General features: G+C 38.8%; 1 protein-coding gene across 1 annotated transcript in view; it reads right to left on the bottom strand.

The window, feature by feature from the left end:
- PRKAR2A (protein kinase cAMP-dependent type II regulatory subunit alpha) overlaps window positions 1–25,043 on the bottom strand; it is a 64,339-nt gene that overhangs the window by 5,412 nt on the left and 33,884 nt on the right. The window contains exons 3-8 of the mRNA XM_059823200.1: window positions 18,505–18,557; window positions 16,837–16,920; window positions 13,300–13,406; window positions 7,773–7,926; window positions 4,471–4,572; window positions 2,556–2,630 (exon numbers count right to left, since the gene is read on the bottom strand). Coding sequence (XP_059679183.1) covers window positions 2,556–2,630; window positions 4,471–4,572; window positions 7,773–7,926; window positions 13,300–13,406; window positions 16,837–16,920; window positions 18,505–18,557 — 575 coding nt within the window. The remainder of the gene's footprint in view (window positions 1–2,555; window positions 2,631–4,470; window positions 4,573–7,772; window positions 7,927–13,299; window positions 13,407–16,836; window positions 16,921–18,504; window positions 18,558–25,043) is intronic.

The following is a 25,043-nucleotide window of genomic DNA, read 5'->3' as shown; positions in this document are numbered from 1 at the left end:
AAAGGAGGGTAGTTTACAGAAAATCAAGTCCACAATGCAAGCCATCTGCATGAGGAATGATGCAACAGCTGTGTAAAGGTAGTGAGAATGGTAAAGAATAAAGCACTCAATAGCATCATGCCATTAAATAAGTCACATAGGGCAAGTGGGAGAAAATAAAAATTCATAGCCATTTGATACCAAGTTCTAGAAAAATATCACAAGGTGGTGTTGAATAACTGAGTGTGAAATAAAAAAAAAAAACGGTTTAGTCAAATTCAGCTGTTTCTATAAAAAAAGTCACTGTGAGGGTGACCAAGCACTGGAACAGGTTGCCCAGAGAAGTTCTGAAGTCTCCATCCTTTGCGATTTTCAAAAGCCACCTGGACGGGTCCTGAGCAACTGGCTGTAGGTGGCCCTGCCTGAGCAGGGAAGTTGGACAAATGGCCTCCAGAGGTCCCTTCCAAACACAACCATTCTCTGAGAGTTTCTAGAACCTTTTTCACATCTAAACTGCATCAGGTTGCAGATCTTCAACAGATCATAGTTTACATCTGCTCTGGAGAGCTTCGCCAGGACTTAGTAATTTGAAAGTTTTGGCTATGACAGAGAGGACTTTCCCTCTCTATACCAACCCCTGTGGGCTTGGTATAGGACTGGAAATTAAGAGTGGAGAGCCGGCACATGCCTCCTGCTATGAATCAGAAGCAAAGGGACTAAAGGCTTCATGTAGACAGAGGCTGGATAAGGAACTCGTAAGTGAATGGGAGCAGCTCAGCAAAAAACGAAACAAAACTGTGAAACAATGTGAGGAGAGATGTAAATCTGACATTAAGTCAAGTGGGCAAGGAGTCTATGAATGTGATGGGAAGGATGGAGAGAGATGATTACGGCTTGAGTATGAAACATGGGCTGGGAGAAGATGATGCAAGATTTAAACACGGAGTTACAGAAGAAATTAGGCCTTTAGCTAAGCTTCCTGGAGATGATCGTAAAACATGCAGCACAAAGCTTTTCATTCACTGTTGCCGTCTATCACAACATGAACTAATACACTCAGCACACTTCTGAAAGAGTAAGTACTGAAAGAGTACTTTTTTTTTTTTTTTAAAGAATGAAAATAAACTGAGTGGGACACATCCTTGTAACACCAACAGGCACTAACAATTTTCAAGTGCTTTAAAGTATACTGCCCTTAACTGAAGGGTCAAATTCCAGAAAGATAAATAAAATGTAAAATTATCCACGAGAGAAAAGGAGTTCATGGTATTGATGCAACTGCTGTAATGTAAGAGCTATCACATCTCTTCCAAGCATAAAATTTCACTATCTTTAGCAGTGTATTACCATCGCCCAGACCTATCCAGACTATTAATCCTCCTTTTAAGGGTAATTACATCCTTGTCCTTAATTCAGTTATTACACAAGATTAAAACCAACTGCGTAATTGGATCACCGATTGCGTCGGTTCCCAGTTCTGAGACTGATTTATAAGCTTTGATTTTGCTGAGAGTTCAGTTTTCTCAGGGTCTTAAGTAACAAGATTTTAAACTTAAAAAATTAAGGGTATTTTTGGAGAGAAGTAATTTGGCAGTATTTGGTTATCAGCAAGCTAAGGTTTCATGCATTCAGAGTTATCTGACATTCAAGGTAATTAAGATTAGTTATGCAAGACATTATCAAGGAGTCATATTCTGAAGACCACGGTTGTGATCAAAAGTCTGCAATTTCAGGTAAGCCAAGGACTTTCTTGCATTAACTTCAACTAGAGCACTTTTGAAACAAACAAAGCAACCTCGAGCTAAACTTGATGTAACATTCCAGTGTTTTATGAGTAACAGTGTTCCAAAAAGTTATTTGTGTCACAGCCAAAAAAATCCCACATCTTTAGCTTGAGTTTGTCCAGCTTCATGTTCCACCATTCTGTCCTTGATCTATTACAGCAGACAAAACATATACCAACAACCAAAGGCTGCTGATTGAAGCTAGACTACTCCACTATTGAAATACTCTTTTTAAAAGCATCAGGAAAAACAGTGGTTTTAATTAACCCCGATAGTTTCTTAGAATAGTTAACTGAGTTGGGTCCAATTAGTAAAATAGTCCCAATTACTTCATTTAGTTTCATCCAAATCATACTCCCGCTGAACTACTTGTTTTTGTTGTTTAGTCAGACCTAGAAATTAGAGATGCCTTTACTACACACTTATGATTCCTGGTTTAATCTGGTCATAGGTGCCTATGAAAAGTCTAGCTGGCGGCTTTCATGGAAAATTGCATAGACAGACATTTCATTTCAGCTTAAGGCATACTCCTCTTGAAACCTTGCAAAGACCATTTATAAAAAACAGATGAGAGAAGAAAAACCCAGAAGCTAAAGTAGTAGAATAAATTTGTCGCAAAAGATACACTGGCTGTTCCCCAAACATTCAAGAAGTGGTTAAATAAATTGGGAGTATTAAAAGAATAAGTGATGCCAAGTTGGTCCAAGTAATAGGATTCTGTAAGTCAATTCCAAATAGGAAAAAAGAAGCAGAGAAAGGAGAATCATGAAGAGAAATTTAGACTTCAAGTACCTGAGAAATGATACGTTCCCCATCTTGATACACTTTCTCCCCTATAACATCCACTATCTTCATTCGCTCTGATGCCTGGAACAAAGAGGAAAATGAAACATAATCATCTATTATAGCATACCTCTGGTAAAATTTGTAGCCCTGAAATGAAGATGCATTCACTAGACACACAAACACACAGTATCTGGGTACTGAAAAACACAGCCCCTACAATTACATTGTCGTATTGCACCACAGCTTTCAAGACCACATAATCAATTGGGAAAGAAAATTGTCTAGTGTCCCATCCATATGCTTTTCTTACCCCCAAAGTTAACAAATAACTGATTTGACTGGTTTAGACCAAAGGAAAAAAAAAAAATCACTTCCTCTAAGGTTCAGTTGAAATTTGAAGAAAACACTCAGAAAAATGTCATAAGCTTTCTAAGATCACACATCAATGAGAAACACCAGCAACACATTTTCAAAATATTTTAATCATCATATACTTGAATATGGGGGTGGGGGGTGTCCCAGAACTCATTCCTAGAGTGGAGGGAAGAAGGGGATATGAAAAGGATACCAGCTCTAAGTTGTAAGCAGACACTGCAACAGGATGCCCAGCAGCAAGGGCAAGAGGTACTAATCTGACGTGCAATGAAGCATGCCCGAGTTTTCATAAACAGGAAGGGAGAAAGAACAGTTAAATTTATCTCCAGTGTGCCCCACTGCCCATCTAGAACACCACAAAACAATTTTATTGGTTCAGAGCAGTGTAAAAAACATTAAGAAAGGAAGAAAATCCTACAGTTAAAATTAATGTCTCAACAGATGATTCAGTTGTAATCCATTCATTCCACAAATGCACCTCAATCTAGCCCGTGTTTGAGAAACTTAATTCTGAACCACACATGATTCAACTGCAGTGTGTCATGCAAAAAGCCATCCAGTGCTAATGAGTTATTTTTCTATAGCTTTAAATATTTATGAGTCATTTTTGTGCTCAAAAAAAGTCACATTGATGGAACTAGTTTAAGCCAGGCACTAAGGGAGGTGTTGCGCAATTTACCCCTTCCACAGCTACCAATGTATGTCCAAAATAATGTATATTAGAGGTTGCTATTCACATCTAATGATACTTCGCAATTTTGTAATCTTCTCTCAAAGGTATTAAAAGCTCTTCTCAAATACTAAAGATTAATGCTGAAAAATATTCTTATGATGAGAAACAAAGAAAGGCTAAGTTATGGTGTAAGGCAAAGACAGACACATACTAATTTCGAAGCAGTTTGGTATGGCTCCAAAAGCCCTCTGAAGATGCAGGCTGAATCAATAGCTTAGAAGTGACAATTTACACATTGTTCCTAAAGTCATGCACCACACACATCAACACGGCATCTGCCTTCTCTGCCTGGTCATTTTGTTCCCAGGTAGCAGTGCTTCCCTTTAGCCTATTCTTAGTTTTCCTCCTGAGTATCAGTTAAAGCAAGACCTGCTACGGCCCACATCTTTGTCTTGAATTTAAAATCATTCATGGCTGATAAAGGCCAAATATCCCAGTGACTGTATCTTTACTTCAATATCATACCCTCAAAGGGAACCACAGCCCTGAGTCCCAGTTTTCACTTTAATACCTGTTCTCTGACATATTTATAGATGTGTTTTGTTTTGTGGTGTTTTGTGATTTTTTTTTTTAATCTTTACACAGACTGAAACAGAAATCAGCAAATCGCTTACTGTGAACAAAGGATATATAAAAAAAATGTGTACAACTTCAACAATGCCAATAAAGTTGTACAGTAAACATGATACCAAAGCAGCTCTTAAAATTTTGTTCTAAGCAAAAATGACACTGATTTCTGATACAGCAGAAACACTGAGTGAGGAGCTAATGCTAATGCAAGAATTTGACGCAGATGTCTCCGAGAGGCTTTACCTCCAAGGATTTAAGAAGGGGCACAGACTCGATAAATAATTCATATGTCTTCCTCTTCTTTGCGTTGTTTTTCAATATAATTCTTCTGAATGTCACTCGATCCTGCAAGAAACAGCACAGAGAAATACGTTACTCCTCTTCACTAAAATGCTCCCTGTTTGAAGAACTGACAAACATGAACTAGTATTTGCAACAAACACTGGGTTTGAGAAGCCAGCTGTTAAAATGATACCGTACCCACCACAATGGTGATCACAACAGCTCTTGTGAGAGTATTGTTGCAATAACAACTTGAAAAACAGGGAGCTGTAAGACCTGGTCCTTCTCAGATAAGCATTTAAGAATTCCATTTTTAGTCCAGCTTGCACTGTTTTTCAGGGTTGAGTTTTTGGGTTTTGTTTGGCTGTTTGTTAATATAACTTTCATGCTTCCACATACAATGAAGAAGTTACGCTCTTCTTGCTGAAGCCATGGGAAATTAGAATTTCCAACACTTATTTGTTAAGGCAACTGCAGGATTAAGCGGAATTGGATTCTTCTCTACTTGAGTCATAGATTTCAAAAGTAAGTTGGAGATTTATACTGGTCTCAAATAGATCTGGAACAGAGTATCAAACAGCACCAGGCTTGATTCACCCCTCCACCTTCTACGATCCGAGAGGCAGCTTTTTGCAACAACTACTTTCTAAGCGCCAGCTGCCCACATGTACCATAAGCACTCTCCCGACGGAAAAATTGTTTGGTTTGTTTTTGAAGCCCTAATATTGGGCAAGATTCTCAGCCACCCGCTGCCGCCCCTCCTGCTGTGATCTTTTCTCCCGGCAGCTGCTAGAGCTGTGCAGGCTCCGTGGCCACGGGGCGGCACTACGTGCCCAAGCGAAGGCAAGCTCGCCCCGTTAACCACAGCTCCTCTCTCAGCACCTGCAACGGCAGACATATTAGAGAGTTTTCTTGTCAGAGATCCTAACGAAATGCTTTTTATTTCCACACAGAAAAGGAAGGGCTCAACTACTGGCAAACCCCGATGAGAAAGGCCACAAGAGAGCTGAAACTAAACAGCACGTCCAGGCTAAGGGGAAGGGCACTTGCCCACCAGGTATTTTTGTTAGTGTTTGCATTACAATAATGCCCATGGTCCACTAAATTATGAATAGAGTACGAGTTGCAGAGTTTACCTTACACAACATGAGGCCGTAAGTGTAAAAATCAAAAACAAAAAGTCAGAGGAAAGGAGCAGAAATTTGGTTACGAAAATGGTACCAAAAAAACCACCAAACCACTTCTAAGTTTACATATAGCACAATTAGCAGAAACATCTGAAGTCCTGAGAGCCATTCCTCTGGATCTCATTTTCTGGAAACATCAACTGATACCTTAGCAGAGACATTCTGAGATGAAGAGGTATTTTCAAGTAAGAGAACAGTTTTATGGGATGCAGGCTGCAAATACTTGTAACTTGAAACAATGACTGATACAGGTGACACTAGTGGAATATAAAAGTTGGAGGAGGTGAAAAATGAAGGTAAGAACGGTATTACTGTTATCCAAAGGAGAACAAGAGATGAGAAAGCCTGAGGGAGTGTTTTGGTTTTATTTTTTTTAAAGAAATTCTTCAGTTGTAGAAGTCTCTTCAGATGTAGATGTTTGGAGAAGCAGAAAGGTGCAGAAACGGTCAGGGGCATTGCAAAAGCATAAAAAAATTCAGAATTCATTTGTTTGAGAGTATCAGTGAGGGAGGAGAAGCAGCAGTATTTGAACAAAAAAGGCAGAGCAGTGAAGGAAGCATGTGTGATTGTGAGGTTTTCTCCAGATACATTCAGTAGCAAAGGCTGAAGACATTTCACGGCTCCAGGAGAGACCCACATTTGATAACTGCTTTGTGCCTGAGCCTTCCAGGCTTTTGTTGGCCTAAGTCTGCAATGCAGCAGGAGTAATCCACATTTCCTAAACGGCAGATAACCCATGACCTTTAGCAATGACTTCTGCAGACTAATAACAATATAATGTTTAAATTACATCAGGCACAAAAATAGTACAATAAAACATGGCAACGACAGAATAACTGGAAGAAATAACCAAAGTTTTAGGCAGGAAAATGCAGCCTTAGTTAATAAAATATTCACAGGACACATATCTAGCAAGAGGTCACCCTTCAACTACACCTTGCTAATTGAGTGAACGTAATCACAAAAAAACAAACCCTAAATTAACCCAATTTCTGCAGTTCTTTTCAAAGGCAAACGGGAACAAAGAATCACCTTCTCATTTTCTTCCTTTTATGAATGAGCTCAGTTTGTATGTAGCTGCTTTGTTCTGTCTCGTTCAAGAAATTAGATTCTGACATTACTCCCTGGCTGATTTACCAAAATCTTTTCTTTCAGCTCACAAAGAAAACGGAATTCAGAAGTCAGATCTCTCAGCAAGCGCTGAGATTGCATAAGCATGCGGTGTGTGGCAGCTTATCAGTCCTATAATCAAGGTCACAACACATGGTCAACACCCAGCGATAGTTGCCGAGGAGCCCCGTGCACACAGAAAGCATACAACACTTCTGGCTTCAAAGGCTTCGTTGATCACACAATCTGCTTATTATGTGAGCCCTCACAGATGAGTAAGAGAGCACTGTGAAAATAACCCTATCCAAATAGTACGGAGAAAAGAACTAAAAAAGGAAACTAATTTCTACACTTTCACATTCAACAGTGCTGGGCTAGAGACAAAGCAACACCATCATTTAGCTTGGTATCTCATAGGTCATGCTGACCTGAGAACCTCTTCCAGGGTAACACAAAGAGACCAGAATCATCATGACAGTTTATTTTGAAGGAAAACAAAGCTTTGGGCAGTTTTCCTAGCTCTTCAAATTACTGACATCCTCAAGAAGATATTTAACACTTTCACATTCCCCTTAAAGCAGACAAAATGGTAGGAAGGTGAGTTGAAAATAAAGAACATCATTTAGATATTGTTTTCCCCTCCCACAAAATACATGCATTAATGCCTCCACTGTCCTCTGCAGGATGAAAACAAAACCAGGGTTTTTTCCCCTAACAAAACCCACAATTACAGCAAATGCAAAATAAGAAAGGGACAGATAAAACTAATCATATAGTTTTTACAGACAAGTTGTTCTAGAAAGGTGGCCAAAAAGATTTGCACAATGGATCTCTCATGCTAGGAGGTGAGATAACAGATTGTGATAAAATAGCTGTTAGCACAAGGAGCCATACCAAGGGAAGCACTGGACATGGTGAGTTAGCGTTTAAAGTATTATGCATATGAGAGCAACTTCCTTTCCTTACCAGTCCCCAAAGGGCTCCTTCTGTTGTGGCAACAATGGTGGCAGCTCTAGGAGTGTTATACATCAATGCCAGTTCCCCAAAACTGCCGTGATTATCATAGCGGCCCACACAGCGTGACTGGTTGTCTTTTGCTACAACAATATCATACAACCCCCTGGAAAACAATGGAATAGATGATTTTTATTAGACAACATTCCAGTACAAATCATAAAAACAGCTTTTTGCTGTTATACAAATAGTCCTGTTATTGCTGGGTGAGGTGAAACATGCTTTATTGAGCTTTCCAATTGCCTGATGCTAAGCTGCTTCTATTTACACGATCTTCACAATAATTCTCTCTAATAAAGCATTTCACTCCTGATAGACCTGGGCAGGATCTACTTGGTTTCCTCTGCATAGTATTCTGACATTGCTACCGTAAGTGTTCCGGCAAGGGTGATAGGTAGTTTCATTGTCTTTAACAGTATTTGTCTCTTCACAGCATGCGTGTTATCCAGCGAGGCCTCTTTAAAGTGACTTGGATCCATCTATACCCATTTTCTCCGTGACAGCGTTGCTGCAGTACCTTTGAGATACACTGAATCCAACTGCTCGCCTGCTCCTATGGTTTTGCCTCAACTCCAGCTTAGGGATATGTCTATATCATAACCTCAAGATGCAATTGTAGTTTGTATCTGCATATGCCCATGCTAGATTCAAAATATCCAGCTCTCATATGGGCAACAGTGATGCTCTAGAAGCACAAAGATCACAGAAAGGGCCTTTCTTTACATACCTAAGATACCGAGTGAGTTTTGCAGTGCAAACTGACCAGTCTTATTATGAGCAGCACATATTGATCCTCAAGCTGGAGGATTTCAAGCTAGTTCAGCAGTATTATACATGCCACATCTTTACACTGTAGCACACAGATCTTCAGAGGCAACCATTTCTCACCTGGTATTTGACTAATAGCTCCCTTATAACCAAAATTTTTGTCACTCAGTTCAACTTCACACCATGCTGCAACTCTAAGCATGCTGACAGTTGAACCAACCAATTTTCTCACCATTTTCATGGAGGTGTGGCTACTAAAGAATGCAGGTTACAGCATCCAATGTTCGAACTTGAAGAGCATCTGTTCAACTCTCACAAAGCTAGCTCAGTGTGCTGAGGTGACACTATAGGATGCACAAGCTTAGAAAGCATGGGTAAGTAACTTCCAGCAGTTTTGCAGAACATTACCGGTTCCACTCTAGCCACACTGGCTTCAAACTAAAGCAGCCAAGCTAAAAGGTTTTTAATTCCTTTTTTTTGTTATAGCTCACTTCTAGAAACAGGAAAGCTCTCTAAAGCTGCTGACACCTAGCCAGGATCTCTGAACAGATCAAGAAGAAAGTGTTTAAGTACCAGAAGCCTCCTTGCACTTTGTTTATAGGGAGCTGTAACCTGTTTAAATTGGAAAGGCCTCCTCACCCTGTTCTCCAAGAGGCATACTTCCTACATTATAATGAAGTTAAGGGAACAGTATCCCAGAATTTACTAAGAATCAAAAGACTATGCTGATGAAGATGCAGGTACAAGTCCAGCGAGTCAAAGCTCAAGAGAAAAATCTGGATCAAACTGCACCACAGCAACTGCATATGAATAAACAGGCTGTGCACAGAAAGGCAACCCTATAAAAGTGAAACAAGTGTCTGTAACACCCTCAGGACTGTCTTAAGCTTGGGCCTTAAAAAAAAGTAATTAAAAATATAGCTTGACTAAGCTTGATTAATTCTTGGCTATGGCACCAGAGATCATTCAGGGACTAGCCACTGGCCTAAGAGACTTTAGAAAAATATATCAAGCCCTGGAGAAAAGCAGGTAGGGAAGACATTCCTGGCTTTAAGCAGCTGAACACACATGTCATTTTCCCCAGGAGTTTAGATCTTTGTCAGAAGGAATGGTGTTATCTCCCAGAACATCATTAGGCACATAAGGAAAAAAAAAAGAATCACCAGAAATGGCAGTAGGTGAAGCTTCTCATGGTAAACAAGTATGGGAGCAGACTAATTGGTGAGACCTGCCTAGTATTAACAGCAGAGGGTCTTTCGGGATTGCTGATGGACAACCCTGGGTTTGTTAGTTACCTTTGAACACTGCTGCATCTAAAAATAAAAGGTACTACAGGACAGCTTTATGCCACCTTCATTTGTAAGAGATTCCACAAAGGGGACGTTACATGCATCAAACAAAAAATTAAAATACGTCCAACTGAGGAAGCTTTGCACAATGACTTGAGGGTCTACTGTATTCAAGCCTTTCAGACCCAGAGCAAAGTCTGGCTACTGGATCAACAGTAGATGGACCATATTCAGACATGTCAGAAGATCCAAGAAATTTAGTCTCTCTTTGTCACCGAGAAAGCTGAAGGAGGAAGCTAGGCGCATGAAGACTGCATAACATCCTTATCAGACACTTTTTACACTCTACTGCTTACTCACAGCTAGGAGACAGAGAAAGAAACCAACAGCATGCTAACAGTAAACTAAATAAGGATTAGTGTTGATGGAAAGTTTCATTAATTCTTGCAATGCCCAATATTTATTTAATGATTCTCTGAGAGGCACCAGAGGCAATCTTCAGAGGTTTTTTTTGATCTAGAAGAGCCATCTGTGAGCACCTTAAGCAAACGTAACAACTTCTTCCCATCCCTCAGCCTGAAAGTCACTTACTAGTGCCATTTATTTCCAAATATCTATAGCCATGTAACCTTCAGCCAAGCATTCAGCTGTCTGTGGCCCAAGGACTAAATTGGTGAGGCACCACTGGGTGACCTTGGCTCAGCTTTGCGAAAACTGTTGCTGAGCTGTGAGACAGTCCGTGAGCTAAAGCCCTGCAAGATAAGAAGACTAAAAACACAGACCAAAGTGTAATTGTTAAGATGGTAATCGTTAGGCGCTCAAGGACTTCAAATAAAAATATTGACATGAAAAAAATATAAAACCCCAAGGAATAAAAAAGCAGAAAAGCAGAAGAGGGCAACTCAGCAAAATTGTGGAGCAGTCTGTTCCAAGAGGCAACAGAGGCCAATGCTGCCCCTCCTGACTGATGACTGCTCAATCAGCAGAGACTCATCAGGTGCCTCCTCAGCAGTGATGAGCATACTAATGTTTAGCCATGCAACACATTCGTCCTAGTTCTCCCTTCCATGCAGTAAGCCCTAAATAGCTGCTGCATCCTCAAGTTGTACCTGTCCTTCCTGCTGTCCATCTGCGCATGGTAAAAGACACTCAGACAAAAGTGATCTGGTGAGGAAGTATGACAACCAGAAGACTTTGGAAAAAAGAGGCCTGTGCCAGAAAGCCTATTTTTCTATGCAGACAAAAAGCAAAAGAGTTACATCTGCAACACAAAGTCACTGTTCATTCAGACAGGAAGAAACTAATCCTCAGGGATGTTTAGGCATTAATGACTTATCTTAGAGTAACAAGACATGCCTACTGATGCCTTGAAAGAGCCAGAGTGCTCTGAATTTGCACTTGCAGGCAAGTGGAAATATTATAGCTTTCCATAAGCAGTGTCCTACTATTCTTTCACATGAAAAAAAGAGGGAATGGGAGGTGGAGGAGGACTGGAAGGGAGGAGGACTGGAAAGGGCAACAGAGGGACAGAAAATTCTTAACTGTAGAATTCTTTCTAATAACTGAATAGCCGACGTAAGAGTTGTGGCCACGCTGGTGTTCACAGCAAAGGCTGGTATGCTCTATTGCTAGACAACACCAAGTTTAATTTCCCTCATTGTATAGCCTTTCTGCCACATACTTTTGGCAACATATTTGTGTTAATGGTGTATTACACATTGAGGGTAAAACAAAAAATTAAAAACCTGAAATCTTCCAACCCAACTATCTCTTGATAGAAAAAAAATATTGTGAAATAGCATTACATCTGTAGAACAGAGACCATAAAAACATTTAACTGAATATCAAAGATAAGATTCCATTTCATTTCTTTATTTTAGGTTAAAACTCATAGCAGGAAGAGCTTTTTAGTAACCAACAGGTTAAGTGCCTTACACAGAAACAAATTAAAATAGGTTGATGGTATCTAACATTTTTGAGAGGCTCCCAAACTGAGTTTAAGCTTCCACAAGATTAGGAACCACTGCTCTGCATACATCTCATCTTTGCAGAGCTGGTGGCTTTGGCTCCTATGAGTTCTGATCTGCAGTACCTTACTCTTACCTGGGACAGCCTGAACATGGCAAGAGAAGGAACTTGTCCTATCTAGCCAAAGACATGGGACTGGTCTGAGGCAGAGCGGTTGAGGGAGACAGCTGAGTATAGAAATAGAGCACTGGTTTAGGCTAATGGGATAGCATGGAGAGGACCGGGGAATGGGCATATGCTCAGAATATATCTGAGGTAGCCTTATGTTCTGTAATTCCACTAATCAGAAACGGGAATGTCCTTAAAATGAACAATGATCATTTAAAATGAACAATTTCTAACCTTGAAATTCTTTTGCAAATTCCTTAAACACAGCATAAATGACAATTCAAAAGGCAACACGTTGTTTTGAAGAACTGCTTTGAAAGCATTTGATACAGTATTAATGGTGCCATTATTTCAGTGATAAGGAAGATTAAATAGTGCATCACAAAAGTAGTTTGCTAAGATTGTGTTCCAACAGACATTTGTAATTTGGTCAGTAACATTCTGTTTAATATTACAGTTTTACAGGAGGAAGTAAACCTGTGTCCTTAAGTCGGTGTCCTCAATTCTTCTTCAGATATGGTGATTAGAAGTAACATTAGCCAGAATTTCTTCCAAAAGGGTATAAAATACTCAAAACGTGCATGCACACACATATCTTGTTATATGCCTGGTGCACGTATATATGATCCACAAAATTATCATGTGAATTTGCTTGATGCAAGAAATTGTAAAATGGCACCTTAAACTCTGCAAATACAAATCACATGACCAACAGAAGCAAAGTAACCACAAGTCTCTCTGAAGTCAGTGATCAAAACTAATTGGACAAAGTCCAGGTTGTTCCATGGTAGCCACTACCACGGATTTTTATTTCCTGTATTCTTCTTCGCCAAAATAATCTCCTATACCTTCCCTTACCATATGGTTTCTTTTGCTGCTTTCCCCCATCCTTTCTTCAGAAAAAATACATGCTGGTCTAGAGACAGCATGTAATATGGCTGGTTTTAAGCTATGCATATGCTGATGGGCACAAAAGCTAAACTGAACAAATCATAGGCAAGCTCATGCTGCGGCCCTTCCCTCAGAGAAGGTGGTATTTGAGTTTTTACGCAGTGGCACAGAATGTGTTAAAACCCAGCAGCTTTGAAATGTCCACCTCTGTCAAATTTGACTGCCCCTGGGCAAATGATCCAAAAGTCCACAGGGACCTAAGGGGTAAAATGGAAAAATCAAAGGAAGAGGCAATGACTGCAAAAAGTAAGTTTCTTTCAGAAACCGTCCTGCAGTAAGCATTCCCTGCTACTGCTAAGAAACACAGTCTACATTTCAAAGGCACAGCTGCTTACCGCTCAATGACATAGAAGTTGTCTCCATCATCACCTTGATCAATCACATGTTCCTGAGGTTTCACCTTCCTCTCAAACATGGCATCGAGGACCTGAGACAGCTGCTCCTATAAAACAAACAGGACAAAAAAAAAAGTCAAAAAAACTCCCAGAAAATACACCTTAGCATTATTGCTGGACAAGGGCAAGTTCATTTGACTTGATCTGGATAGTGAAGTGCAACATGCATTGCATTATTTTTACTGCATGCAAATACAAGTAATACTGATACTAAATGTTGATTTCCACTAGCACCTCACTTGTTTCCAGATTATTAATACAAGTTCAATAATGCAGACAAACATAGATACTTCCATTACAGAAGAGCTATTATCTCAAATTTACGTCCAAATGGCTGAACTTATGCATACTATTTCAGTGCCAAAGTGCACATGTACAGGAAGCTCTTACTTGGTACAGCTTCACTGTAATGAATACATACTGATTTATGTCAAGAGTACATATATTTCATTATATGTATGTATGTCTAGAAACTGCACCACGATTTATTAGTAACTTATTTGTACTGTCATCATCTAAGAGTCCCAGTCATGATCAGGACTGTAGTGAACAAGACTATACAAACAGGGTTATTTCCCTAGATAGTCTGTCTGTGTCTTAGAGAACCTGCAATTCCAGCACAAGACGAGATCAGATCGGTACAGATGGGGAGCACATACAGAAAAAGGGATAATGCTGGTCTGCACAGCAGACTCAAACTAGATTTCACTGATAAGCCGTGACTAAACTTTTTTTGTAGGCAGCACAGGGAAGCTGTGAAAGCCAAGAAAGATGATGCCATATAAATGCCTTGCCTCAATGCTGAGCTGCTTTACCATCTTTGTTATTGTGAAGTCCATTAACAATAGACTTTCATTGCATTTTCCATCACCAGATGTTCAAAGCTGAAGATGTAGATCACTGCTTAGTTTCTAAAAATATACTGCATGAACATGCAAACCAGTCTTTATGCTGCTAGATACACTTGAAATATTTACTGCGCTCCTTAAGTTGGGAATAATCATTGCAGCATCTATAGGCACCACTATATTGAAAATATTGCCTATCTTTTCACTAGAATCCTATTTTCTTGTCTTTAAAAACTATCCTGATATTTAAACTAAAGAAATGAACACTGCATGCAAGCCATTTATTTTAACCACATATTTCACAGCATGCATTAAGTAACAGTTGTCAGAAAACAAGCAATGCAGATTTTAAAAAGCTTTTTAAAAATACTGTAACTCAATAATGCTTTATTTGGAGGATAAACAAGCAAAGACTTATCATTTTAAGTAAATAAAACACTGAGCTCTTCTGTCAATAAAAGGACAAGCTTCATCGGATTTCTGAACTGTAAAAAACCCTCTTGGTTTAAATATGGGTACTGAGCATGCTCAGGGACCTTGCTGGTAGGGATAACAGTCATTGCTCTCACCCAGTACAAAATTCACTTGTAACTAGGATTCTACAAACTCATTTACAAGATGCTGTGGAGCCTACGCATGATACATCATACAGAGCTTTTAACAGGAGTTACAGTTATCTACTTCCCCAGCACTTTATATTGAAACACAAATCAGGTTTATCACTGGGGATGCTCAAAATCTCAGGGTTAAACTCTGTGACAATCTGAATTGATTTTAGTCCAAAGTTCAACATGAACCTTGCTAGAAGTGATCCACTGGACACTGGCTCCCTTGTGTTTGATGCAAAGTATTACAGCAACTATTCATGCAAGTGAAGACATTTAAAAGGGCTGTTGAGTCACTGGGCCTAAATTCAGCGCAGTTCACCTAAATGCAACCAGAGGAAATGGGACGAATTTGGCCAGGACACAATCATATTTACTCCTAAAGGGGTTTTATGCAGTTTTGTTGTTGCTGGGTTTGTTTGCTTGTGTTTAACAGTTTTACATGACACTCTTCAGAGATTAAGAAGCAAAAGAACATATTTTGAGTCTTAATTTGAAGGTGTTCCTCACAGTTATTAAAGGACAATATACACCTACCAAAAGCAGCAGCGAGGCATTCTGTCTTTCAGTGGGTATTCTACAACCAACCTTCCAAACCAGTCACATCATACAGGGGGAGTTAAAAAGAAATTATTAGGAAGAGGGGTGAAAGGATGCAAGTTCCATACTCCATTTATACCCATTACTAGGAAAGCTCTCCCCTCTCTGCTAAGTGCTCTTTATCCTACTATAATTAATGTAAGGACTGCAGTCATCTTTTTCAGCCATGTGCTATCTTAAAGCCTGAGTCTTTAACAGTCGCAGTCAAGATCATTTCCATTACTCCTCTCCTCAGCTGCTTAGAAAGCTTTTCCCAGGAAGCAGTATTTTTCCAAGCCCACTTTCTCAGCTCAAATTTGTTTTTCAAAGTCATCTTTGAATATAAACTGGTGATTAATTTTTGCTTCTGGGTGATTCTGCTGGAAGCTAAAAGATTGGCCTACTCAATTCGAATGGTGATCACATTTTGTACGTACCCCTTGAGCTGCTGAATGCAACCAAAAGCTTTCAACAATTATTTTGAGAATGCAGTTCAATGACTCTTGGGGTTTGTACAGCAACCAAGAACTGGGAGAACTTCCTGGTTTTCAAGGAAAGCTGAGCAGCATTTCTGAAACCATAAGCTGTCACATCCATCCTTTCATATCTCAGGCAAAGCTCAATAATTCAAACCAGGAAGCTGCAGGAACCATCGATGGTGTTACAGCTTTCATTCTTCCCCAACCTGTAGTAGAGATGTCAGTTCTGTCTTCATGGAAACACCAGACCAGAGATGAGATGCATTTATTCTATGGCCTCTCAGAGGCTGGATTAGAGGATCTCCAAAGGTCTGTTCCTGAACTATCCTATGATCTTCATTAAAAAAAAAATCATACCAATTAAGATTACTAAGTGCGAGCAATGGAGACACTCATCATTAAAACTCAACGCTGAGGCAATGAGTAATTCACCAACTTCAGCAATAAAAATAAGACGAGTAAGAATAGGAACAATCTAAAAACATTACATTCATTTACAGAAAATTTACTGACACATTGGCATTTAAGAAAAAGGTGCAGCAATCTGAAATCATGCAAGTGTGGATAGTGTTCAATATCATAGTTGTGTAAGTAATTTCCTTTTTAAATTGCCCACAAAATTACGAACTGTTTCCTAGGGAAAAGGAAAATCAGGTGCAATGGTAGCCAACAGCGAATATTGAAAAATAAGCAAAAGAATTAAAAAACCAAAACCAAACTCTTCTCTAACAAAAAAAATTGAATTTGCAGGGAGAAGGATCTGACAATCATGGTAACTGACAATTTGACATGTTTGTTTATATTGTTCATTGATTGTTGATCTCCAAACACATGTCCCAATCCAGCATATAATTAATAATTCATGAACTATCACAGTGCAAACAAGTGTCTGGACTGTTAGATCATGCTATTACCTGTACCTACAAACGATCAAGTCCAGTTAAGATTTCCTTAAAATTATATTACCTGATCTAGGTTTTTGAAGAGCAGGATATCTTTACATGCTTCCTGCAGTCTGCATCGCTGCTCATCAGTTTTTGGATGAACTACCTTTAAAACAAAGTAAAACAAAACTGTCATGAGAGCAAAGAAATATGATTACAGATGGAATCTTCACTTCAGAGTGAAAAAGCAGAACACAATTTAAAAATGTCAAAGTACACAGATCTTTTTTGTTGTTTGCATAAACAGTATTTATATATGAACATACAATGCAAGACAGAATGAAAGAGACATAAGAAATATATTATGCTGGCAACTGACACATGCCAAACAACAGTCCAGAAAGACAAGAAAGAGGATGTCTTTTCCTTTCCCTTCCCTTCTAGCCCAGCCACAGACACAGTCAAGGCTTGAGCGTTTGGAACAGAGGAAAAAGTCAACAGTTTTCTTTCTAAACGCTGCCTATATTAGTCCCAATATACTTATTGTTGATATACAGATAGTTTGTAAGATTTACGATGCATATGTATCTCAGCCCATCTAATAACAGAAGTTATCTAAGAAGCGTAATTTTTTTCAACAAAATTACTTAAATAAAAGCTTTGCTGTTTGAGATTTTTTTTTTTTGTTACTTCTTTCCAATTATAAACATCTCATCAGGTTAAAGGAACCAACACTCACTGTGTTATAAAAATGTTTATATATGTGCTTGTTGGGGGCTAATTATGAAAACATATATAAAAATATTACCTCACATTCACCACATTAACTGTATTTCTGGAATAACAAGAATACCAAAAAGCAGTTACATTACTAGGCATTTCTAAAAATTCATTGTCCAAAGTTGAGCAGATCTTAGATCCTTATTTTAAAAGAAAAGTGAATATTGAATCAGCACTCAGGAAAATTAAGACTTTTCATGGAATAAATGTATCCAGGTTTACAAACATTTGGATGATCAGACACACTCAGTCTTTTTTTCTTTTTATAGAGTCTTATTTTTGAAGTATCTTCTTTTTTAAGAGAAATTAAATTAGACTTAGATTTTCATTGCAGAAGTGTAAGCATCCTTGAGATAGAATCTGGAAAAGAAACACCCGAAGCCCAGAGAGAAAACTGTAACTCTCAGCAGCCAGGCTACAAGATTTGCTCACATAAAAGCATCTCTAAGGAAATAAAATTACAGTATCTGGACTTGCAATTCCTAGAAATTCCCAACTTTCAAAAAAAACAGAACAACAGGTGGCCACAGTCAAAGTATTTCTCCTACTCAGGCAGAACTGCTTTGACAAGAAAGGCAGTAAAAAGCATGTGAGGAATTTTAAGCACCCATGAAGAAACAGCTGTGGTAAAGCTTAACTAATTCTTCACAACAGCATCAATGCTCTAGGGATTGCCTCAACAAGCCTTTAAGATAATTAAGAAAGGAAAATATCCAAAATTTTAAAGATGGTAGACTTAAGCACAGCTCTTAAGTCCTTTGAAGTAAAATTACATTAAAGCTGTAGTGACTAAAAAAGTGCATGAGACAAAGTGGCCCTAAATTTCAGAGCAATGTCACTTTGTCAATGTCAGCATACCACACAGCCTCTCAGAACGAAATGCACAAGTGGTAGGAAAAAGGTGAGGTACAGACATCTGCCTGTCAAACTGCAGAGAGAACCATGCATGATGCAATTCACTCATTCTTACCCTTTGTTCTGTATCTTCTTCCTCTTCATCTGGATTGAAAGCTTCAGCACAAACTTGGAAGAAAAAGAGAGAGGAAATTAGTAAAAAGAAGCAATTACACGAGAATATCAAACAAATCAAGTTTAAATTCCTTTCTTCTATATTTTATTTTCCTACAGGAAAAACAAAATCACTTTTGTTTTATGTCGTTATAGTGTCAGAGGCTTAAATCCTATCTATTCTCTGAGCAGGCACAGCATGGCTGTTCTCAAACTCTCATGTAAAAAGTCTGTAACTTACAATAGAAAATAATCTTGCCTAGCGAGTACCCCAAAGCATGCACACAGATTTCCTTTCAATTCTTATCAAAGCATAACAATCTCCATTCAGATTCATTTACAAACATCTTCTCTAAAATGCAGGGGAAAAATACTGCAGCTACATTGCTTTGTTCTTTGCAGTGCAATGTATATAGCAAAACACATCAAAAAAAAGAGTACAAAGACGCATGTGGCACTCACTCCACCTGAAGTCAAATTTGCAAGCGAGTATCTGTATTTTGGGGTTTTTTTCCACACAGAGAAATCACGTTTACACAGAAATTAACCTGGGAAATGAACAATCAGCTTGACCACAGTATATTCTATGACAAAAAAATGCTCCTATATCTTACTACATTTGAATCAAATGAATGTCAAGTTATGATATAAAAACAACTTTAAAAAATACACAAAGTTATTTTTTTAAAAAGGATGAGAACATTTGTGGAAACCATACACTGTAGTGCATAGGAACAAGGCTCTGCCAAATGTGTCATTATAACTACAGGATCAATTGTAAGAGAGGCAATGATAATGGTGAGCTTCTAAAATTTCAAACCATTTTTGTTCAGTTTTAATACTTCAGAAAAGGCTTATCTTCACTTAACAGTAACACTGTTACACAATTTTACAATATTAAACACAGACACCTTTAGCTGCCAAAAGCCTACGGCTGTAGCTCAGACTTTCTTATTAATTCATGGACATTTGCAGTTCTTACATGTCAAAGTGCACTCTACATTCTAACTAGCTGTACAGATAGTCAGAGAAAGTGAGAGTCCTGTTTTCATCTAGTTCTGCTCTTACCTTAATAAGGGTGGTCTTACTTCTGAAGCTATATGCTATTTGTAAAATTTTACAAGGAAACACAGACAAGCATTTTTCTTTGTACTTTACCCAGCATCCTGACAATACTGAAGACTTGGCAGAATGCCCAGAAGCTCACTGCAATGACATCTAACTGCTGAATGGACTTAGAAAGTATAAATAAAAATAAGCAGATTTAAAAAAAAAATCTAGAAGTCCTAGCATTCAGCAACTTGCAAATAATTTGAAAATGCATACAGGGCTATTGACCTTGTCATCATGCTTTCAAAAGGACTATAAAAATGCACAAGTCCAGCATGATTTGCTAGGAAATACTTGTTGGGGTTTTTTTTCCCCTGCTTAAAAGGTGCAAGTCTTTCCTAGCAAATTAGATTTTAATTCCTTTTTTTTCCTGGAGAGGTTGAAGAGACTGGAATACAATACAAGCATTCCATTTTTCAAACCACAATGTAAAAACCCAATCATGTAATCATTAGTAATTTAAAGATTAGTTATTGCTCATACAATAAACCCAGTGTCGCACTGCCTCTTCTGGTTTGCACCATTTAACAATATAGAAACAGTATATTAACAGTGCACCTGCAACAAATACATGCTTTTAGTTGAACAGTGGTCCACCCACATTTAGGGCAGATACTTTACAAAGGATAAATAGCATTCTTCCCCAGCTGAAAAAAATATAGTCCGCCACACAGCGCAAAGATGACTGTATTATGGGAAGGCAGATGCCTAGAAAGCTGCAGAACTTGGACTGATAGGCAAAGATCCACTTAATATGGAATACAAAGGCACTAACAAAGAGAATGTTATTAGCATTTTGGTGTGAAAGCTTTCCTCCTCCTTTCATTTTACAGTAAGGATCAAAGTCTATTGTGAAAGCTTTGGATTTTCTAATAAGGAACGTTTTCTTAAAAGAAAGGCTCCTTGGTTTAAACAGTATGGTGAAACTGGAGATAGAAAGTATCTTTATTCTTTACAACCAGCATATCTTACCAGTAACTAGAGTTCAGTTCTTTATTATGCACTATAGAATGTCCTATAAGTGCACTTCTATACATTTCTGAAAGTACCTGGCATATAAACACATTCAAGCTGTGTATCTATGAATTCAGAGATCACTGTACTTCATTATATCATTCTATCATTTAAATTCTCAATATTAAGCTGCAAATTAGATTTTGTTCCTGCCTCAACTGCAGGGAAGCTATTGGTAAGAATATGCTCTGGAACTGAGGAAATTCTCTTCAAGATTTCCTTGGGAAAACAAGTTTAATTACCACAGCTAAGACTACAGCATTAGAGCAAAACCTTATCTTGAAACACGCAGCAATCAAAACAACACAGTTCTCTACAACTTTAGTATCAAAAGGCTTTGGTTGGGATATGTACATGTAAGTCTCCTCTATTTTGTCTTACGCAGTAAGGGTGAAAACAGCTTCATAAAGCCCACTAAGGATACAGACTAGGACTTAGTGCCCCTCCCTTACACATGGAAAACACTTCTGTAGTGCCCATGAATGGGCTCTCCAGAAATACAACAATGTGGCAAAAATACTACTTCTTCCCATGCTGTCACATAGAAAGCCTTCCCCTTATAATTTTAATTCTTCAACCTCCTGCTAGGATTTCTTTTTTCATGTAGAAGCAGTAGGGCAGACATTTTGGACTTTGACAGCTCTGATTGACAGGACTTTATTTACTTGCAGGCAAAGCTGTAACACTTAATGTAACATATCTGTTGTGGGATGGTTAAAAAAAGGGGAGAGACACAAAAATGATTAATTCTGACCTCAAGCTTAAATTAATATTGTGATATTCTGGAAAGCACACGGAAAGCTCATCAGCCTACTCATAACAATCAACAGCATTTTCCAAATATTTTAAAACATGACTAACGCAAAGAAAAGGCAAACATTACGTCAACACCATCCTGTGGTTTACGTCTCAATACATCCAATTTTTTCTTTCCAATATTTTTAATTGGTAAATTACTTGTGGAAGTCTGTACTGGTAAACATATTACCTGTCAAGATCTGTGCTTCAGTCTTACCCTCAGTATGTTTCATGTTATCTGTGCTCAAACAGTGTTGCTACTCTGTTCTTCTGACTGAAAAGAACCCCTGTAACTACCCTAAACTCTGCCAACCCTTGTCAGAAATCTATGGATGCTAATTTCAGGACTCCTGAAGGTTAGTCATTTGTGGGTTACAGTACAGCCAGTCCCCATGAAAAACCATTTGATCTTTCATCTTGATGGAGTGAAAACATACTTGCCCCACTGTTTTATACATGACTGAATTCACACATTAACTATTTCAGTGTCCCAATAAAACAGGTACTCCAAGGCAAGTTTATTCTCACAAGATTATCCTGAAGTAATGTGTTGGTAGCATCCTTTCAGACTCCTTGAAACAGCAGTTGGAAGGGATCTCTCTCTGAAGGTCATCCAGTCCAACCAACCCCTTAAAGGGGAGCTATTTGCAATGCTAGATTGAGGCTGACCTGGAAACCTCCCTGGGTGAAGACTGCACATCTCTCTGGCTAACCTGCTCCAGTGCTGCACCACCCTCCTGGGGAAGATGTTTTCCTTAATGTGAAACCTAAAGCTTACAAATGTCTCAATATAATTTGAAGTGACTTCTGAAATCACACCTTCCGTATGTGAGATTATCAGCACAACTCTGCCCTTGAGCAAATGCTAAACATGAATGCATCAGTGAAAGTTATGTGCAAGCGTGACACATATCCCAATTACGTATTTCCAATATTACAGCTATATCAGCATATATCATGCAGACCAAACTTCCTTCCAAATCTAATAGCTTTCCAAATAGCTTTGGAACACAAAAAACAGTTTTCAATTTTAAGAAGCTTTAGGACAAAAAGAATTTCAGGCTTTTATCCTCCCATCTACACTTAGTCTCTCTCAGCTTCTGCAGCTTCTATGGCTAGTTTAGCTTTCTTCTCATACGATGCCTTCTTCGGCTTTCAAGAACAGACACATCTGTTAACACTTCTGAAGGCTCAGAAATGATACAACTGGATCGCTGCTTTGTTATGCAGATGACAGCACCTGAAAGCAACGAAGATCTTTCTAGCTGCAGCAATGACATAAGCAGTGAATGGGTGAGGGGGAAGCAAGGGGTGGGGAGAGAATGAGAAGTAGCAAGAAAAGTTTGCCAGTACAAACACCACCTTTGTTTATGCAAGTTTTAATTGCTCCCAAGATAATATTGTTCTGCAAAATATGTGTTTTGTCAAAATCAAAGTCCTTGCACTTTATGCAAATCTGTATAATATTCAGCATTTAGTCCCTATAAGCAAATAAAGCCTTTGTGAGAAATGTATACCATCCCACTAGTTGAGAGATTACTGTTACTTTTTTTCAAAATAGTAGCCAGGAGGCTGAGGCCTGAAGGCCTTCAGACACACACAAGATGAGGACAAATTTTCATATTGGACATGAAAATTCTATGGTTTATGTAAGGTGAATGCATTGTTAATATTTCTGTTGTTTTTGGAAGAAGTAGCAAAGACATGCTCTGCCATATTCTCTTTGCAATTTTGGATAGCACCTTCTGTACTGCAGAGTGAAATCCTATTTACTCGTCTTTACTTACGAGGATGCATGACCTCCAGTTGATCCACTGAGACCCATTAATGATAATCCACCCAGAGTAGTACGTGCAGAACAACTTTTCTGGTTATTTATTCAGATCGGTAATCTTGCAGTACATTTAAGGCAACATTCTTTGCATCTGAGTTTGCCAAAGCTTCAAACATTTTGTATGTCTCTCAAGGGACAGATGCATAGCCTCTTCTGGGAGCACTCTGCCAGCTGGAAAGGTGACCACTTCCAGTGGCTTGTCATTCCCTCTTTGACAGCTGAGTTGCTAAAGCAGGCACTTCCAAAACGATGTAGTCAAGATGAAGCTTAAACAGAGCTTATACATAGGTCTTTGCTGGCACAGCTCAACGTGATTTTCCGCACTTGGGAAACAACTTCAAGTTTCCTCTCAGTTCCGTTGCTGGATAGCTCAGAACTTTTTGGTTTAGAAATTGCACTTTGTTTCCTGAGTTAAAGTTCTCACCATGTCAAAGCAGACGACAGATTCGTACCTCGATCCAGCAAGTGGGAAACAGAACCTGCACCTGTTTGCACTAGCTGAACAATTTTCACGTTTATGACAGTTAGAATGAAAAGCAATGCTGAAACCTGAAAAACAGTTAAGCCATCTGCAGGAAAATCAGTTGTTTCAGCCTTCAATTCACTAATGAGAACTGACAGAAATCAAGTGTAAATTTTTTAGTTAAAAAGAACATCGTGCCAGCCCAAAACTCAGATCTCAGGTCTTAAAAGACTGGTCTTCCTCTTTTACTTTATCTGCCGCATTAAAATCCCCAGATGCAGGAGTACCCACAGCATTAGCACCTCCTGACTTCATTCCTAATTCTCAAAGAGGCATAACTGAGACACGACTTACAACGACTGGGACTTGAGCAAACAACACCCCCTCAAATCTTTGTCAAATACCAACGCAGAATATTCAAACACACAACCACTTGGCATGGCCATATATGTCAAATCAAGTGTAAGATTTTTCAGTTGAGAAATATTTAGAAATAATGAATTTAGGTGGCAAAGGAAAATAATGGATTTTCAGTTCTGGAAACAGCTTCAAATTTCATTTAAAGTTAAAAGGAAATTAAAATAAAATCAACTCGGCTCTTCACAGGCAGAGTTTTTCTGCCTTACAGATTAACTACGAAGATACAAAGTCACCCAGCATGGCTGTGCCAAACCAGCTCAGTCCAGCAAGGATTACAGGTTCAGGCACAGCTCCGCACATGGTCCCAAAGCCTGCTCAGGCTGGAAAGCTGCACAGATCATTTTGTCAGGCAAAGAAGCCTATGAGACACTGATAAGCCTGTTGTCTTAAGGATTTTAAGACCCTAAAATCCTGCACTGTTTCACCCAGCTCTGCAAAAAGCCAGCATTGCCCCTCTGTACTATTGTACATACACAGCAACAGGTGAAAACGTTCACCTGGTTTACCCAAAGCTTTGCTTATACCCCTAATTCAACCTGAAAATGCCCATCTCTGATGTGGACATTACTGATATTTCTAAAGGCCCACTACTTTAATAGAGTAGTAAAACTGAGGTCACAGGCAGAGCTTGCGAGGACCCACACTAGTTCAAAACTACCTCAAGGCACATTTCTGGATAGATGTTTTTGCCCAGGGAGGTTGGGGCATTCAAGAGAACTGGACAATGTATTACAGTGCTTGCTCTCCTTGCCTTTAGAAACCCCTGATAACCATTCCCTCAGTATGATTACGTACTTTCCAGTAGTATTATCTAAATCAGACTTCGCCAGCTTGTTTTTTCCAACAAGACAGAAATGCAACA

The sequence above is a fragment of the Gavia stellata genome, chromosome 12 (assembly GCF_030936135.1).
Source record: "Gavia stellata isolate bGavSte3 chromosome 12, bGavSte3.hap2, whole genome shotgun sequence".
Lineage (NCBI taxonomy): Eukaryota > Metazoa > Chordata > Aves > Gaviiformes > Gaviidae > Gavia > Gavia stellata.
This window is presented reverse-complemented; position numbering and strand designations above follow the sequence as displayed.